General features: G+C 44.9%; 1 protein-coding gene across 1 annotated transcript in view; it reads right to left on the bottom strand.

Annotated features, from left to right (window-relative positions):
- The window catches only part of LOC144689089 (microtubule-associated serine/threonine-protein kinase 3-like), a 185,666-nt gene extending 170,571 nt beyond the window's left edge, over positions 1–15,095 (bottom strand). Inside the window, exon 1 of the mRNA XM_078556239.1 lies at positions 14,371–15,095. Within this exon, the coding sequence (XP_078412365.1) occupies positions 14,371–14,453 (83 nt within the window). The 5' untranslated portion in view covers positions 14,454–15,095. The remainder of the gene's footprint in view (positions 1–14,370) is intronic.
- Positions 15,096–19,767: the final 4,672 nt, after the last annotated feature.

Raw genomic sequence — 19,767 nt, 5'->3', positions numbered from 1 at the left:
AACTTGCACAGTTGCGTTCAGTTTTATTGATACCGTATATCTCCAAATAAATGGTGTTGCCATGGGATCCGCTCTAGGCCCAGCTCTCGCAAACATCTTTGTTGGGTTCCATGAGAAATGTGTCTTTGATGGAATGACACCTAACCTCCTATACCTTGCGATATTTCCAACATGTGGAAGATACATTTGCTATATTTAAATCCGCAGCTGAATTAATAATTTCCTTGCATGTCTTAATGGGCTTCATCCTACACTCAAATTCATCTTTGAAATGCAGCAGTCAAATGAACTTCCCTTCCTTGACCTACTAGTTGAGAAATCTGCTGGGAGGTTCTCTACCACGGTCTACCACAAGCCTACCTTCACTGGTTAATATACGTGTTTACAGTTCCACACGCTATAAGATTGGTCTTATTAACAACCTTGTAAATAGGGTCTGAACCATTTGCTCACCATGCAAGCTTGATGCTAAAATAGGGGCATCAAAGGCATCCTGCAGATCAGTTCATTTCACGCTGTATATCATGTAAACTCATGAACGGGCCTAAAACCATCACTTTAGGCCCTGAAAAGTGCCTAGTCTACCTCAGATTACCCTGGAAGGACAAGGTATCTCAAAAATTTGAGTAACAGGTGAAGCTAGCTGTTTCATACTGTTACTATGCAGCAGCAACACGAGTGGTATTCGCCACTCACAGGATGCTGCTATCAAGCCAAAAAGATGTTCTGCCTATCACTCAAATGAGTAATGTAGTGTATGAATTTCAGTGCCAGGGTGATGCTCGGTATGTAGACCGTACGTCCCAAAGACTGGAGGATCGTATCAAACAGCATGTCCCAGCCACTGTTCACAACTAGCAGGGTACAGACCATGGCCAACCAGCTATATGCTTGCAAAATTCAAAACAGTGCCCAACATTTGATGTGATCCTACAATTGGACATTTGCTAAATAATCCTCAGTGTGCTAAGAATTACGCTGACAACCAATTTAAGATTGTGAGTTGGTCTCACAGTATGGCGCATTTGCATGAATTGGAAGCTACATGTATTAATACACAGGGCCCTGTTCTTTGCAGACAGAAAGAACATGTGTACACACTGCGCCTATTTCAGCTAAACAAAATAAGTGACAACCATTCACTGACTCATACATCAGGGCAATGCCTTGACCAATCATGGTCAAGCTGCCTGGTTTATATTTCAAACAATGCTTGGCAGTTAACCGTCAATCACCATCACTGGTGCATTCCCCATTGCAACGCCTATACTAATCAGAGTCCACTTGCCAACCACTCAGCACGCTCTTCACAAACAGTATAAATTGTTGTTTTCCTCTTATATTGGCATTCTTGCGAAGTGTCCTGGTGAGTGCAAGATGAAAAGCTTAGACATGCCTCTTTTTTCAGCAATACTTAAGTTAAATTTGTATTTGTGGGTGTTAGAAAAAAGATGTAGTTTTAAGTTTTTTTACATTTGTGTTAAGAAAGGTGAAACCTGGGTTTGGTTTAATTTTAGGGTTTGTTTTTGAGATGGAGCCAAGAAGTCTCCAGGCCCTGTTTGTATACATACATTTTTAGTGAAGTTTTATGGCTCTTGATGTGAAGATATGGGTTACCAAGGGGTTAGTAGTTTAAAGAAGGTAAAACCAACACAAAAAGTAGGAAAAACCTGTACTGTTGCCTTGGAATAGGGGATAGACCCACAGAGACAAATGGAGAGGCAGAAAGGCAGATTTTAGTTCAGTTGGTATGTGTGTACCACAGAGTAAAGACAGAAAAGGTCTAAGACTCTCTCTAGCTGGAAACGATGCCAGGCTGCTGAGGAAATGAATTTAAGGAACACATGTGTCTTGCTCTAAAGTTAAAGTAATAGTGAATTTAGAATGAGTTTTCTGGATATCTAAAGGGAGATACCAATTGTGGAAGGACTTCTAGTGAATATTCAGAAGTCTACTGGAAAAGAAACCTCTCTGCAGCTGAACCATCTCTAGCCTTGGTGTGGAAATAGTGGTACCTCTTCGCTGGAGTGTTGGGTCTGTAAGGGTATTGCTGGGATAAAAGGGATAGTGTGAGTTTGAATAATTTTTTCCTCTTTGTGTCTGTGTTGAAATCTTTCCAACTTTTTTATGTCTAGTGTAATTTAGTTAATGTTTCTTTTTGAATAATGTTTTATCTTTTTGTTAAAAAGTTAACAGCAGGCTCCTGTCAACCTGTTTCAGTAAGCACCCTCCACGGTTTAAAAAAAGATTATGGGCTATCAGGCCAGGTTCCAATCTTGGATCTGACTTGTCCAGTAATAACATCACAGTGCGAATTAAGATATAGTTTATGATCAGCTCAAGCTTATGGAGAGTGGAATGTTAACTAGGAAAATATTGGAATAGTTAAGTCTGGAGGTAACAACGAGTTTCAGCAGCAGGTGAGCTGAGGCAGGGGTGGCGATAGGGCAGATGGTGGTGATGATGTCGCTGAACTAGTAATCCAGAGGCCCAGGCTAATGCTCTGGGGACGTGAGTTCAAATCCCACCACGGCAGCTAGTGGAATTTAAACTCAGTTCATAAAATCTGGAATTCAAAGCTGGTTTCAGTAATGGTGACTATGAAAACTATCACTGATTGTTGTAAAAACCCATCTGGTTCACTAATGTCCTTTAAGGAAGGAAATCTGCTATCCTTACCCGGACTCCAGACCACAGAAATATGGTTGACTCTTAACTGCAAAGCGCTCTTAACTTGCCTAGCAAGCCACTCAGTTCAAGGGCAATTAGGGATGGACAATTGCTGGCCACACCAACAATGCCCACATCCCATGAAAGAATAAAATAAAGTCAGGTGATGATACGGAGATGGTAATAAGCAGTCTCATTGGTGGTGCAGCTATATGGTTGGCAGCTTATCTCAGGTTCAAATATGACAACAAGGTTGCGAACAGTGTAATTCAGCCTTAGACTGTGAGCAGGGAAAGGGATTGAGTCAATGTTTAGGAAGCAGAATTTACGGTGGGAACTGAAGACAATGGCCTCAGTCTCCCTAATATTTATTTAGAGGAATTTCTGCTAATCCAGTACCGGGTATCGAGAAAGCAGTCTGACAATGTAGCTACAGTGGAGTCAAGAAAGAGATGGTGCTCAGATAGAGCTCAATGTCGTCAGTGTATGTGCAAAATCTGAAGTTTTTGGATGATGTTATCTAGGGTCAGCATGTAAATGAGAAATAGGAGGGATTGATCTTTGGGGGACACCAGAGGTAATGGTATGGAAGGGGGAATGGAAGCCACGTCTGGCTATAATTAGATAGACAAGAATGAAACAAGATGCGTGGAATCCCAGCCAGCTGGACTATGGTGGAGAGGTGTTGGAGGAGGATAGTGTGGTCAAGAGGTTAGGTAGGCTCCCCCCACCCTAACTGTACCCGAACCCTACTCCCTGCGGAAATGGAAGGAAGGATGGTTTGTTAACCCTCATCCCAATCTTCCATATGGCAATCAGTGCAGACTGTGTGCGGTAAAGCTTCGTCTATATTCACAACATCAAAACCATAAAACAGCAAAGGCCCTAAGTCTAACAGTGAATATAATCCTAATTTAATTCTAGCAATGCCCCTATCAACAGTTCAAACTGTATCAAACATCTTAATAACTCTAAACATAACTCTACCAATAGCCATAGCCCTATCAATAATTTTAATAACTCTAATCCAAACAGTGTAAATAACCCTAACCTTGCCAATAACCCCAAATTAACCTTGAATCGTACCAATATGCCTAATCTTACAATAGCTCTAATATTAGCCAAAACTCAGTCAAATAAGAACGCTAACATTTCCAATAACTCCAAACAAAAGAATCCAACAAAATTGATAACGATGATAAGGCTACCCAAGGAATGCTTGGGAATGCAGATTCTGACTAAAGTAAAAAGGGGTGGGAGCGGACGTGGGATCAGGTGGAACAAAGGCGACAGAACATATGAGAATACGAATTAGGAGCAGGAGGAGGCCACTCAGCCCCTCAATCCTGCTCCACCATTCAATAAGACCATGCCTGATCTGAATGTAACCTCAGCCCCATATTCCTGCCTACCCCCTGGATAACCTTTCACCCACTCGTTAATCAAGAATCTATCTAGCTCTGCCTTAAAAATATTCAAAGATTCTGCTTCCACCACCTTTTGAGGAAGAGAGTTCCAAAGACTCACGACCCTCTGAGAGAAAAAATTTCTCCTCATCTCTGTCTTAAATGAAGGACCTCTTATTTTAAAACAGTGACCCTTAGTTCTAGATTCTCCCACAAGAGGAAACATACTCCCCTGTCAAGACCCCTCAGGGTGTTAAAGGTTTCAATTAAGTCACCTCTTACTCTTCTAAACTCCAGTGGATACAAGCCTAACCTGTCCATCCTTTCCACATAAGACAACCAGCCCATTCCTGGTATTAGTCTAGTTAACCTCTGAACTGCTGCGAACGCATTTACATCTTTCTTTAAATAAGACCAGGGCTGTACACGATACTCCAGATGTCGTCTCACCAGTGCCCTGTACATAACCTGAAGCATAACCTTCCAACTTTTGTAATCAATTCCCCTCACAATAAATGATAACATTCTATTAGCTTTCCTAATTACCTGCATGCTAAACCTATGTGAGTCATGCACTAGGACACCCAGATCCCTCTGAATCTCAGAGCTCTGCAATCTCTCACCATTTAGATAAAAGGCTTCTTTTTATTCTTCATGCCAAAATGAACAATTTCACATTTTTCTATATTATACTCCATTTGCCAGATCTTCGCCCACTCACTTAACCTATCTATGTCACTTTGTAGCCTCCTTACGTCCTCTTCACAATTTACTTTCCTACCTATCTTTGTGTCATCAGCAAATTTAGTCACCATTCCTTCGGTTCCTTTATCCAAGTAATTTACATAAATTGTAAAAAGTTGAAGCCCCAGCACTGATCCCTGTGGCACACCACTCGTCCTGCCAACCAGAAAAAAACCCATTTTTGCCAACTCTTTGCTTCCTGTTAGCTGGCCAATCTTCAGTCCATTCCAATATGTTACCCCCTACATTATGAGCTTTTATTTTCTGCAATAACCTTTGTTGTGGCACTTTATCAAATGCCTTCTGGAAATCCAAGTACAGTACATCCACCAGTTCCCCTTAATGCACAGCACATGTGACTCCTTCAAAGAACTCCAATAAATTGATTAAACCTGATTTCCCATTTATAAAACCATGTTGACTCTGCCTGATTGCCTTGAATTTTCGAAGTGCCTTGCTATAACATCTTTAATAATAACTTCTAACATTTTCGAGATGACAAATGCTAGGCTAACTGGTCTGTACTTTACTGCTTTCTGTCTCCCTCCCTTTTTGAATAAAGGACTTATAGCGTCATAAAGTCATAGAGGTCTACAGCACAGAAAAAGGCCTTTTGGCCCATTGAGTTTGCGCCGGTCAAGCAAGTATCTAACTACTCTAATCCCATTTTCCAGCACTAGGCCCATAGCCTTGTATGCCATGGCATCACAAGTGCACATCCAAATACTTCTTAAATGTTATGAGAGTTTCTGCCTCTACCACCCTTTCAGGCAGTGAGTTCCAGATGCCCACCACCCTCTGTGTGAAAAAATTCTTCCTCACATCCCCTCTAAGCCTCCTGCCCCTTACCTTAAATCTATGCCCCCTGGTTATTGATCCCTCCACTAAGGGGAAAAGTTCCTTCCTGTCTACCCTATTTATGCCCCTCATAATTTTATACACCTCAATCATGTCCCCCCTCAATCTCCTCTCCTCCAGGGAGAATAACCCCAGTTTATCCAATCTCTCCTCATAACTAAAACTCTCCAGCCCAGGCAACATCTTGGCAAACCCTGTCTGCACTCTCTCTAGTGCAATCACATTCTTCCTATAATGCGAATTCCAGAACTGCACACAATACTGTAGTGGTGGCCTAACCAGCGTTTTATACATTTCCAGCATAACCTACCTGCTCTTATATTCTATGCCTCGGCTAATAAAGGCAAGTATCGCATATGCCTTCTTAACTACCTTATCTACCTGTCCCACTACCTTAAGGGACCGGTGGACATGCACAGCAAGGTCCCTCTGGTCCTCAGTACTTCCAAGGGTCTTACCATTCATCGTGTTTTCCTGTGCCTTGTTTGTCCTGCCCAAGTGCATCACCTCACACTTATCTGGATTAACTTCCATTTGCCACTGATTAGCTCATCTGACCAGCCCGTCTATACCATCCTGTAATCTAAGGCTATCCTCCTCACTATTTACCACCCCACCAATTTTCATGTCATCCGCGAACTTACTAATGAACCCTCCTACATTCCAGTCTAAATCGTTTACATATACCACAAACAGCAAGGGGCCCAACACGATCCCTGTGGAACCCCACTGGACACAGGCATCCAGTCACAAAAACACCCCTCGACCATCACCCTCTGCTTCCTGTCCCTCAGCCAATTCTGGATCCAATTTGCCAAATTGCCTTGGGTCCCATGGGCTCTTACCTTCGTCATCAGTCTCCCATGCAGGACCTTATCAAAAGCCTTGCTGAAGTCCAAGTAGACTACGTTAAATGCATTGCCCTCATTTACACACCTGGTCACCTCTTCAAAAAATTCAATCAAATTGGTCAGACATGACCTCCCCTTAACAAAACCATGCTGATTGTCCTTGATTAATCCCTGCCTCTCCAAGTACAGATTAATTCTGTCCCTCAGAATTGCTTCTAATAGTTTCCCCACCAATGAGGTTAGATTGACTGGCCTGTAGTTCCCTGCTTTATCACTTCCTCCCTTCTTGAATAAAGGTACCATATTGGCTGTCCTCCAGTCCTCTGGCACCTCTCCTGTGGCCAGAGAGGTATTGAAAATTATAGCCAGCACCCCTGCTATCTCCTCCCTTGCCTCACTCAACAGCCTGAGATAAATTTCATCCGGGCCTGGAGAGGTATCTACTTTTAAGCCTGCCAGACCACTTAGAAACTTCTCCCTTTCTATGCTAATTTCTTTAATTATATCACAGTCCTTCTGCCTGATTTCCATATCCACATCATCCTTCTCCCTTGTGAACACCGACACAAAGTATTCATTTAGAACCCTACCTACGTCTTCCGGCTCCACATACAAATTACCACTATGGTCCTTCATGGGCCCTACTCTTCCCCTAGTTATCCTCTTACTCTTAATGTACTTGTAAAATAACTTTGGATTTTCCTTTATTTTACCCGCCAATGTTTTCTCACGCCCCCTTTTTGCTCTCCTAATTTCCTTTTTAAGTTCACAGAAAGCTTCCTGAAGGCAGAGAGCTGCCTCAGGGATCTGAAGAATTTAAATGCCAAAAATAAAGATTGTAAGAACTGGGAAAAAATGCCCATGCATCAGAATCAGTCACCGATTGGAGCCCTCTCTAATGTGCTAATACCATCATTAATAACAGAGCCACCCTCCACCTTTTCTTAACTTCCTGTCCTTCCTAAATGCCACATACCCTTCAGTATTCAGGTCCCAATCTATGTCATGCTATAGCCATGTCGCTGTAATGGCTATCAAATCGTACTTATTTATTTCTATTTGTGCTATCAGTTCCTCTGTTTTGTTTCGAATGTTAGGTGCATTTAGACATAGAGCCTTTAATTTTGCCTTTTTTTTTGAGTTTTGAATGAGTTACATCTCAAGGATGTAGGCTTACGGAAGCAAAATCCTTTACAACACAGAAATAAGCTATTCAACCCATCTGTGCAGACCATTCACAGAATCACAGAATTACACAGTGCAGAAGAGGCCCTTCGGCCCATCGAGTCTGCACCAACACGTGAGAAACACCTGACCTACCTACCTAATCCCATTTACCAGCACTTGGCCCATAACCTTGAATGTTATGACGTGCCAAGTGCTCATCCAGGTACTTTTTAAAGGATGTGAGGCAACCCGCCTCCACCACCCTCCCAGGCAGTGCATTCCAGACCGTCATCACCCTCTGGGTAAAAATGTTTTTCCTCAGATCCCCCCTAAACCTCCTGCCCCTCACCTTGAACTTGTGTCCCCTTGTGACTGACCCTTCAACTAAGGGGAACAGCTGCTCCCTATCCACTCTGTCCATGCCCCTCATAATCTTGTGCACCTCGATCAGGTCGCCCCTCAGTCTTCTCTGCTCCAACGAAAACAACCCAAGTCTATCCAACCTCTCTTCATAACGTAAAGTATCATCCCAGGTAACATCCTGGTGAATCTCCTCTGCACCCCCTCCTGTGGGCAGAATTTTGCCCTCGGATGGCGTGCAGGCCCCACCGGCTCGGCAGCGGGTGGACAGCTGACCCCCGCTGCCGAAACGGGGCCCGCCGCCATTTTGAGTGGGCGGGCCAATTAAGGCCCGCCCAACGGCCTTCCCGACAGGAAGCGCTATGCACTTCCTGTGCGGGGGGTGGAGGGAATCCCCAGCTGTCAAAGTGCGCTTTTTCACGCATGCGCACGACAGAGCGCACTGCTCCCTGAGGCAAAGTCCTGTCCCAGGGAGATTTGTGAGAGGTAAGTAAAGTCTAAAAATAGATAAATATTAAAATTATTAACATGTCCCCCTCATGTGACAATGTCACACGAGATGGGACATGTTAATAATAAACTCATAAAATTTATTACATTTTTAAAAAACGGACATGAAGCTTCATCCCGCCAGTGGATGAAGTTTCATGAATAATCTGTAGCCCGCTGGGGCTCCTGGCCTGCCCGCCAGCCTTAAGCTTGGATGGGCAGGTTTTTAATTATCGTAATTAGTCTGTCAATGGCCTCAATTGGCCATTGACAGGTCGGCGGGCGGACAGCTGATTTCACTGTCTGCCCACCTTCCTGAAAATTTAAATGGCCCAGGATGACGTCGAGGATTCCTCATTATGCCATCCCGCATCATTTTCCCCTCGGCGAACGGGCCCCACCCCCAAATCGCTGAGGGGAAAATCCTGGCCAGTGCAATCACATCCTTCCTATAACGTGGCGACCAGAACTGCACACAGTACTCCAGCTGTGGCCTCACCAGAGTTCTATACAACTCCAACATGACCTCCCTACTTTTGTAATCTATGCCTCGATTGATAAAGGCAAGTGTCCCATATGCCTTTTTCGCCACCCCACTAACATGCCCCTCCGCCTTCAGAGATCTATGGACACACACGCCAAGGTCCCTTTGTTCCTCAGAATTTCCTAATGTCATGCCGTTCATTGAATACTTCCTTGTCAAATTACTCCTACCAAAGTGCATCACCTCACACTTTTCAGGGTTAAATTCCATCTGCCATTTATCTGCCCATTTGACCATCTCGTCTATATCTTCCTGTAGCCCAAGACACTCAACCTCACTGTTAACCACCCTTTGTGTCATCCGCAAACTTACTAATCCTACCCCACACATAGTCATCTATGTCGTTTATGTAAATGATGAATAATAGGGGGCCCAGCACAGATCCCTGTGGTATGACACTGGACACGGGCTTCCAGTCACTAAAGCAGCCTTCTGTCATCACCCTCTGTCTCCTACAACTATGCCAATTTTGAATCCACCTTATCAAATTACCCTGTTTCCCAGGTGCATTTGCCTTCTTTATAAGTCTCCCATGTGGGACCTTGTCAAAGGCTTTACTGAAATCCATATAAACTACATCAACAATGTGAAACTCACCGCTCACCAATCAGTATCATGATTAAACTCACCGCTCACCAATCAGTATCCCCTAATTAAAACTCACCGCTCTCCAATCAGTATCCCACCTTGTGAAACTCACCGCCCGCCAATCAGTATTCCACCTTTATATCTATGAAGTGTCTCTCTCATAACTATTTCTGCTAGGATGTTGAATAAATATGCTGAGAGGGCACAGCCCTGTCTAACACCCTTTTTGAGTTTGAACCATTCTGTGACAGTGCTGCGGAACTCTGAGCCTACCTTGTTGCTTACAGTAAAGCTTGGCTATCAAGTTGATTAAATGTGGTGGATATTCCAATGTCTAACATTGTCAACCAGACTCTCTCGTGTGAGGCTGAATCGAATGCTTCTTACAATCAATGAAGCTCGTGTATATTGGCTGCTGATGTTCTTGGACTTATCATTCTAAGATTATTATGATTCTAAGACTAGTGGCTTGATCTCCGGCCCCTGTTCCATGCCAAAATCCAGCTTGCTCATCAGCAATTTCACTCTCTGCCCTTTTCCAGATCCATTCCAGGATGATCCCAAGCAAAATTTTACTTGCGTTGGAGATCAAAGCAATTGTTCTATTATTTGTGCACTGTTTGAGATCACCATTCTTCAGAAGAGGGATAATGATAGAGTCAGTGCAGTCCTCCAGCCAATCACCAGTCTCCCACAGTGCCACACATATTCTATACATTTTGTCCTCCCATCTTAACTAATTCCGCCGGTATATCATCCGGACCCATGATCTTACGGCTGGCTGTCTGATGAATGGCTCGCTGTACCTCAGATCGAAGCGGGGGAGACTCATGTTCAATTTGGCTGTTAAATTCTGACTCACTGTCATCTTTGTCGAGGTAGCCACAGTATTCGTGCCATCGTGCAGCAATTTTCTTCGCTTCCATTTCATTCTTGTCAGAAGCTGACTGGATGCAATGCAGGCAAGGTTGAAACTTTTGAGTAATTAATCGAACTGTTTGGAAAAGTTTCCATACATTGCCTTTCTGATTCTCCGCTTCTAATTCATCTCACACGTCATTTAGCTGTTTCTCTTTATCCGCTCACAGCTTTCTTTGAAATAATCCATAACATTTCTCCTCTCCTCGTCCCTCTTGGCTTCAATCAGAGAAAAAGTCTCATCAGATATCCATCCTTTCTATCTCACAGGCTGCACAAATCCCACCATTTCCTTTGCTACATCCAGGAGAAAGTTTTTGTGGTTTGTCAAAGCTCTTCTGGTGCTCTCTCGCCAGCTGCCATCTAAAGAGCTATGATCTTGTTGGTGATTGCTGCATACTGCACTGCCTTATTATCCTCAAGCTCGTCTGAATGCAGTTATGTCATTAAAACCTGTTTTATCTTTTCGCCCACTCTGGCCTTCAGTATCGCCACAAGCAAATGATGATCAATGTCACAGTCTGCTCCTCGATACATCTTACAATCTTTAGACAGGATCTCCATTGTTTGCTACTGTAATGTAATCAATTTGATTCTTAGTTTGTCCATTTGGTGAGGTCCAGGTATACAATCATCTTTGATGATGTTTAAACCATGTGTTGGCCAGAACCAGATCATGTTCTTTACAAAAATCCTGAAGGCAGGCTCCAGCTTCATCAGCCTCTCCTAATCCAAATAGTCAGTCACTGCCTGGACCCTATCCATAACCCACTCACCAAGATTGGCATCAAAGTCACCCATAACTAACAAAAGTATTTATTTGGAGATTGTTTCATCGCCTTCAACACATCATGATAAAAGTATGCAATATCATCTTCTGCAGCAGTCGGTGTAGGTCCATAAGCCTAAATCAAAGTGATGTCTCTTGGTTTTGCATTAAGATGCACAACTATGACCCTATCACTGATTGGTTCACATCCAATTAGAGCTCTAGCCAAATGTTTGTGCATCCACACTGCTATTCCATAGAGGCCGCATGCATCTCCTCTAGAGTAAGCTATGGCGTGTCATGTTGTGAAGTGACCTTGACCTTCCCAGCCCACTTCTGCCAGCCTGCACATATACACACCAATTCTCTCCATTTCCCTTGTAAGCAACTGTACTTTGCCAAGCTGAAGCATGTTACACACATTCCATGTTCTAACTCTGAGCTTCTTATGCAGTTGAACTGATGTCAGGTGATTACTTTCCTGGCTCTTTGATACTGGTAACATTGTTCCCTTTCCTTTTCTTCCAGTAGCACGTTTTCTGACCCTGTCCTGGTACCAACAGAGCACGTGGACCTTGGTTCACTGGATGACGTCCAAGCCGGTATGAGTTCTGCTTTGCATCCATTGTCCATAGTTTGGGTAAATAAGATGGTAGGGCCCCTCGTCTTTCCAGCTCACAGTGAGGAAGCCATTCCCCTGTTGTACTGGATATCTGCCTTCCTGTTGCCACAGGTTGGCCGTTGCCACTGTGGTCATCCATCCGGCCAGTGGCCATAAGAACCCGCTACTGCCCAAGTCTTCACCACCCATATTAGCCAGCTATTTTCAGAGTTCTTGTTGAGCCTGTCCACCTTGCGTAACATCTTCGGTGGTACTTCAGTCCAGACTTTCACCACTGATGGCTTAGCCTCAACAAGGAATCCCCTGCTCCTAGTTAAAAGCAAAATACTGTGGATGCTGGAAATCTGAAACAAAAATGGAAATTGCTGGAAAAATTTAGCAGGTCTGGCAGCATCTGTGGAGAGAGAAACAGAGTTAACGTTTTGAGTCTGTATGACTCTTCGTCAGAGCTCTGTTTCTCTCTCGACAGATACTGCCAGACCTGCTGAGTTTTTCCAGCATTTTCTGTTTGTGTTCTCTACTTCTAGTTGTTCACCCCTTCACCACCTTGAGATGTGGGTCAGATTTTAAAGGGGCCATATCCCTGTAATGAATCCCAAACTAATCCCACTGCCCCGCTTTCTGCTCCATACCCCTGTATCATTCTCTGTTTCATTTTCCTGCTCACCCTTGCTTCAACCACTTGTTATTACAAACATTCCAAATTCCAATGATTGTGGAAAAAATGATCTCCTGATCTTGCCTCACTCTTAAGATAACTTGATACTACTCATTACTGAACCCCAAGCCAGCGAAACTGTGGGCTGGATTTTCACCGTCTGTGTCTGGTGTTAATGGGGAGAATAATGGGTTGACAATGCAGTGAGCAGCTTCCTGCTCCATGAACCCCAGTCAAGCACCGTAATGTCAGGTGTCCATAGTTCCCACCTGTACCATGGACTGGCCTCTTTAAATATTTAAACCAGGGTCCTGTGCTTTAAATAGAATATTGGCGGTAAAAGTGAGGCAGACATGAAGGACAGAGAGAGAGAGGGATAGTGTATGAGAGAGATAGAAAGAAGTAATAGAGCAAAGAGTCAAACAGAGATGGAGGATACCTGTCGGAGGAAAGATAAAAAGTCTTGCATTTATGTAAAACCTTTCACAACTATCAGATGCCCCAAAGTACTATACAGCCAATGAGTACCTTTGAAGTGTAGTCACTGTTTTAAGGTAGGAAACACAGCAGCCAATTTGCACACAGCAAGATCCCACAAACAGCAATATGATAATGACCTGATTTGAATCTGTTTTTATGATGTTGATTGACAAATAAAATATTGGCCAGGATACTGGGGATAACTTCCTGCTCTTCTCTCATAGTGGTTATGGGATCTTTTAAATCCACCTGAAAAGGCAGATGGGGCCTTGTTTCATCTGAGAGACAGCACCTTCAGCAATGTAGCACTCCCTCAGTACCTCACTGGAAAGTGAACTTTGATTTTTGTGTTCAAGTCCTGCAGTGGGATTTGTAACTCAAGAGACAAGAGTACTCCGATTGAGCCATTTGACACAAAGCTGAAAGATAGAAATGGAAAAGAGAAAGGTCTGAGGAGACAAAAATAAAAAGTAGGATTACCAGAAATGAAAAAGGATACAGAGCAACAGAAACAAATGAAGGAAATAGAAATAAAGTAATGTAGAAACTGTTTAATGAGGATTATATCATCCTCAGGGGAGATGGTGGTGTAGTGGGAACGTCACTGGACTAGTAATCCCAGAGGCTCAGACTCATGTTCTGGGAACGTGGGGCACCACAGCAGCTGGTGGAATTTAAATTCAATTAATAAAGTTAGTCTCAGTAATGATGACCATGAAACTATCGTCAACTACTGTAAAAACCCATCTGGTTCACGAATGCCCTTTAGGGAAGGAAATCTGCCGTCCCTACCTGGTCTGGTCTACATGTGACTCCAGTCCCACAGCAATGTGGCTGACTCTTAACTGCCCCTCTGAAGGGGGCTGGTGAGCCATTCATTTCAAGGACAATTAGGGTTGGGCAACAAATGCTGGCCTAACCACATCTCGTGAAAGAATTAAAAAACATGATGCAGCCTCTGTTTCTGGATAAATCAAGTCATAATCCACCTCATCTCTTCAATTTGTGAGTGGAAGTGGAATCTTCTTCACACTGCCCTTTGTAAAACACACCCGGGAGCATCTGTTGCTGAGATATTCCAAATCAGCACTTACCCTGTGTAAAACAGGCAAAGGCTGAGTGGCCTATTCCCAGTTACGGTCTCAAATAATTGGAAAGAGAGTTCAGGACTTACAAAAGGGTCCGGGGAGGGGACTAGCCACAAAGCAGGGGCATCACATACTGCAAATATCCACTGAAAGCTTACCTTTTAGAGCGTTGAAGCAGACTTCCTGTCACAAAGTGACTCTTGTAGTTGGGGAGTCCCGTCCAGTAGCTCGGATCAGACATGGTTGCACCCAGGCAAATCCTGATCAGCACTTCAAGGGTTAAAATCAAGGTCGATTTGGGATGTTGAATATAGCGCACCGCTCTCCCTGCTTTCAAAGTTAGAGTCCGATATTTGCATCCTCTCAGTGCCCAGCTCTCCAAATGTTTGCTGATAACAGCAACTGATCAGTTCTTTGTGTGTGTCTCACCCACTTGCTCTCTCTCTCTCTCTCTCTCTTTCTCCCACACACACACTCTCTCACACTCACTCTCCCTCTTGCTACTTTCTGTCCCACCCTCTTTCTCCTCCACTGACTCTCACCCACCCAGTCTCTCTCTCTCACACACACACACACACACACTCACTCACTCTTGCTGTCTCTGTCTCTCTTTCTCTCACTGACAAAAGATCATTGCCTTGGGCAGGCCTGCCTGCCCCTCCAGTCACTCACACAGAAAGACAACAGTCTCACAGTCTCTGACGGGTGTCTCAAGGGCTCTAAGGAATAGAATCCTAAATCCAGGGGTGGGGTGGGGGGTGGGGGGTGGTTGAGACAGGGAGAGCCTGCAGGCGACAGGGAGTGTCCAGGCCCAGCAGCTCCTGGCCGGTAGCTCTATAGGAAGCAGCTTTCTGATCAGTGACAGGAAGCTGCCAGGCAGCAAGCTCTCACAGGGAGGAGTTGTGGTCAGGCTTGTTTTTGCAGCCTGAGGCCTTTGTTGAAGTGAGTTTTTAGGGGCAGTACCTTCTTTTTGAGGAAGAATATCTCTCGGAAGTTTAGTACAACTGCTGAGAAGTAACAACAAAAGCAGAAAACACATTCCTTCACCATGTGTGACCCCAGAACTCATTAATCTGGAAAACACGCCTCTCCCCTCATCTCGAAGCTGACAGGATATTCAGTATCCACAGTATTTTGCTTTTGTATTAGTGCAGCATCCATGCTCCCACTCTCCAAAGAACTAGGCTTTAAATCTGGGATGAAGATGGAATAAGAATTTCCTCTACAAGATGGGCAGTGAGAACACAAGAGTTTCACTGCTGCTGCAAAGCTCCAGCCTGAGGCCAGAATTTTAAACTATAATCAGAAGTCCCAGACCCTAGGACAGACCGTGAGGATAATGGTGAAACTTGTGACGGTAAAGCAAGGGCCAAGATTATGGAGAAATGAGATTAGGCCCAAAGGGTGGAAACTATACAAAAGAATAAAGATTCTAGGGGAACACAAGAGGTCAAAAGCAATGGGGTTGAACATAACAAAAATATGCCAAGGCCCTTCACAGAAACATAATAAGAGAAAAATGAGCAATGAGACAAAGGAGGAAATATTGGGATGGGGCAGCTTAGTCAAACAGGAAGCAGGGTGAGGGGAAGTGTAGTCGAGGTAGTGGTGGCAGCCGGTGGCTTAGAATGAACATTTGTTGATGGCCTCTCCCCAGAAATGGAGACGGAGAAGTCGAGGAAGCGAAAGGAAGAGTCAGAGGTGGACCAGGTGAAGGTGAGAGAAGGGTAGAAAGTTGATGAAATTTCCCAATTCAGGAGTGAAAGCAGGAAACAACACCAGTACAGTCATCAATGTGCCAGAGAAAGAGCTGAGAGAGGGGGCCTGAGTTGGACTGGAACAAGAAACATTCCACCTATCCCACAGAAAGACAGGAATAACCAGGATCCATGCAGTACCCATAGCAACATGTGTGGAGGGAGTGAGTGAAGTCAAAGCAGAAGCTGTTGAATTTAAGAAGAATTTGAGCCAGGTGGAGGTGAGTACTGATGGATTGTGGGCCACCGCTCAAGGAAGAAGCAGAGACGGTTCAGACCGCCTGCTGCAGGACAGAGCGGCAGAGAAGTTGGGCGTTCATGCTGGCAAAGAGACGGTTAAAGCTTGGAAACTGGAAGCTTAAAGTGACGGAGGGCAAGGGAAGAGTAGGTATGTAGGTGGGAAGAGACTGGAAAACAGAAAATAAAGTTGAATCCCAATAGGAAGAAATCAGTTCTTGGAGCAAACACAGGGCAGTCCTGTTTCTGTGGATCTTGGGAAGGAAGTAGAAGTGACCTATTCGGGGTCAGGGTTCTATGAGGTTGAAGTTAGTTGGGGCAGCGGTGATGGTGGGAGTGTGGGGAGTGCGGTTTGGCGGGCAAGATGTTAGGGTGGAGTGGGTGGAGGTGAAGAATCTCCAGAGTGGATGACGGTTAGTAATAGTCTGGGCTTGACAAAAGCAAAATACTGCAGATGCTGGAAATCTGAAATAAAAACGGAAAATGCTGCAAAACTCAGCAGGTCTGGCAGCATCTGTGGAGAGAGAAACAGAGTTAACGTTTTGAGTCCATACGATTCTGAAGAAGAATCATGCGGACTCGAAATGTTAATTGTGTTTCCCTCTCCAAACGGCTTGATGTTTGATGGACGGGTTGTGATTCAGAGGGACTTAGGAGGAGGTGTTGGTCGGTGTTCAGGATCTACAAGGTAAAGGTCAGTTTGGCAAACAACAAAAGCGCTGTCTTTGTCAGTGGGTTTAATAGACATTAGGCAAGAACAAGAAATCAACCAATCTCTTTTGCTTTCAGTGCTCATGGGAAAAAACAATCAGTGCCTCAATTCTAGCCCAAAAATGCTAAGAAATTAGCCAAATCACTTATCAGGCCTGATTTTAACATCTCTAAGGCTAATAATGGATGAAGTAATGGATATCTGTGTGTGTGTGGGGCTAGGCCAGCATTGTTATTGCCCATCCCTAATTGCCCTTGAGAAGGTGGTGGTGAGCTGCCTTCTTGAACCGCTGCAGTCCATGTGGTGTAGGTACACCCACAGTGCTGTTAGGGAGGGAGTTTCAGGATTTTGACCCAGCGACAGTGAAGGAACGGCGATATATTTCCAAGTCAGGGTGGTGAGTGGCTTGGAGAGGAACTTCCAGGTGGTGGTGTTCCCATCTATCTGCTGCCCTTGTCCTTCTAGATGGTAGTGGTCGAGGGTTTGGAAGGTGCTGTCTAAGGAGCCTTGGTGAATTCCTGCAGTGCATCTTGTAGATGGTACACACTGCTGCTAATGTGTGGTGGAGGGAGTGAATGTTTGTGAATGTGGTGCCAATCAAGTGGGCTGCTTTGTCCTGGACGGTGTCAAGCTTCTTCAGTGTTGTGGGAGCTGCACTCATCCAAGCAAGTGGGGAGTATTCCATCACACTCCTGACCTGTGCCTTGTAGATGGTGAATGGTCTTTGGGGAGTCAAGAGGTGAGTTACTCATCCCTGGATTCCTAGCCTCTGACCTGCTCTTGTAGCCACAGTATTTATATAGCTAGTCCAGTTCAGTTTCTGGTCAATGGTAACCCCCAGGAGTTTGATAGTGGGGGATTCAGCAATGGTAATGCCATTGAAAATCAAGGGGCGATTCTCTCTTGTTGGAGATGATCATTGCCTAGCACTTATGTAGCATAAATGTTACCTGACACTTGTCAGCCCAAGCCTGAATGTTATCCAGGTCTTGCTGCATTTGGACATGGGCTGCTTCAGTTTCTGAGGAGTCACAAATGATGCTGAACATTGTGTAATCATCAGCGAACATCCCCACTTCTGACCTTATGATGGTGGGGAGGTCATTGATGAAAGAGCTGAAGATAGTTGCACCTAGGACACTATCCTGAGAAACTCCTGCAGTGATGTCCCAGAACTAAGATGACTGACCTCCAACAAAGACAACCATCTTCCTTTGTGCTAGGTATGACTCCAACCAGTGGAGAGTTTTCCCCGATTGCCATTGACTCCAGTTTTGCTAGGGCGCCTTGATGCCACACTCGATCAAATGCTGCTTTGATATCAAGGGCAGTCACTCTCACCTTACCTCGGGAGTTCAGCTCTTTTGTCCATGTTTGTACCAAGGCTGTAATGAGGTCAGGAGCTGAGTGACTCTGGTGGAACCCAAACTCAGCATCAGTGAGCAGGTTATTGCTGAGTAAGCGTCGCTAGATATGACTGTTGGTGAACCCTCCCATCACTTTACTGATGATGTGGCAGTAATGGGCCGGGTTGGATTTTGTGTACAGGTCATACCTGGGCCATTTTCCACATTCCTGGGGAGATGCCAGTGTTGTAGCTGAACTGGAACAAACAGCTTGGCTAGGGGCACAGCTAGTTCTGGAGCACAAGTCTACAGTACTATTGTTGGAATATTGTCAAGGCCCATAGTCTTTGCGGTATCCAGTGCCTTCAGCTGTTTCTTGATATCACGTGGAGTGAATCGAATTGGCTGAAGACCGACATCTGTGATGCTGGGGACCTCCGGAGGAGATCGAGATGGATCATCCACTCGGCACTTCTGGCTGAAGATTGTTGCAAATGCTTCAGCCTTATCTTTTGCATTGATGTGCTGGACTCCCCCATCATTGAGGATGGGGATATTTGTGGAGCCTCCTCCTCCAATGAGTTGTTTAATTGTCCACCACCATTCATGACTGGATGTGACAGGACTGCAGAGCTTAGATCTGATCATTTGGTTGTGGAATTGTCTATCACTTGCTGTTTATGCTGTTTGGCATGCAAGTAGTCCTGTGATATAGCTTCACCCTATGCCTGATGCTGCTCCTGGCATGCCCTCCTGCATTCTTCATTGAACCAGTGTTGATCCCTGGCTTTATGATGATGGTAGAGTGTGGGATATGCCAGGCCATGAGGTTACAGATTGTGTTCGAGTACAATTCTGCTGCTGCTGATGGCCCACAGTGCCTCATGGATGCCCAGTCTTGAGTTACTAGATCTGTTCAAAATCTATCCCATTTAGCACAGTGGCAGTGCCACACAACACAATGGAGGGTATCCTCAATGTGAAGACAGGACTTTGTCTCCACAAGGACTCTGTGGCGGTCACTCCTACTGATAATGTCATGGACAAATGCATCTGCAGCAGGCAGTTTGGTGAGGATGACGTCAATTATGTTTTTCCATCTTGTTGGTTCCCTCACCACCTACCACAGACTCAGTCTAGCAGCTATGTCCTTTAAAATTCGGCCAGCTCAGTCAGTAGTGATGCTACCGAGCCACTCTTGGTGATGGACATTGAAGTCGCCCACCCAGAGCACATCCTGCGCCCTTGCCACCCTCAGTGCTTCCTCCAAGTGATGTTCAACATGGAGGATCACTGATTCATCAGCTGAGGGTGTTAATCAGCAGGAGGTTTCTTTGCCCATGTTTGACCTGATGCCATGAGACTTCATGGGGTCCGGAGTCGATGTTGAGGACTCCCAGGGCAGCTCCCTCCCGACTGTATAACACTGTGCCGCCACCTCTGCTGGGTCTGTCCTGCCGGTGGGACAGGACATACCCAGGGATGGTGATGGTGTTTCCTGGG

Source organism: Cetorhinus maximus, chromosome 13 (assembly GCF_964194155.1).
Source record: "Cetorhinus maximus chromosome 13, sCetMax3.hap1.1, whole genome shotgun sequence".
Lineage (NCBI taxonomy): Eukaryota > Metazoa > Chordata > Chondrichthyes > Lamniformes > Cetorhinidae > Cetorhinus > Cetorhinus maximus.
This window is presented reverse-complemented; position numbering and strand designations above follow the sequence as displayed.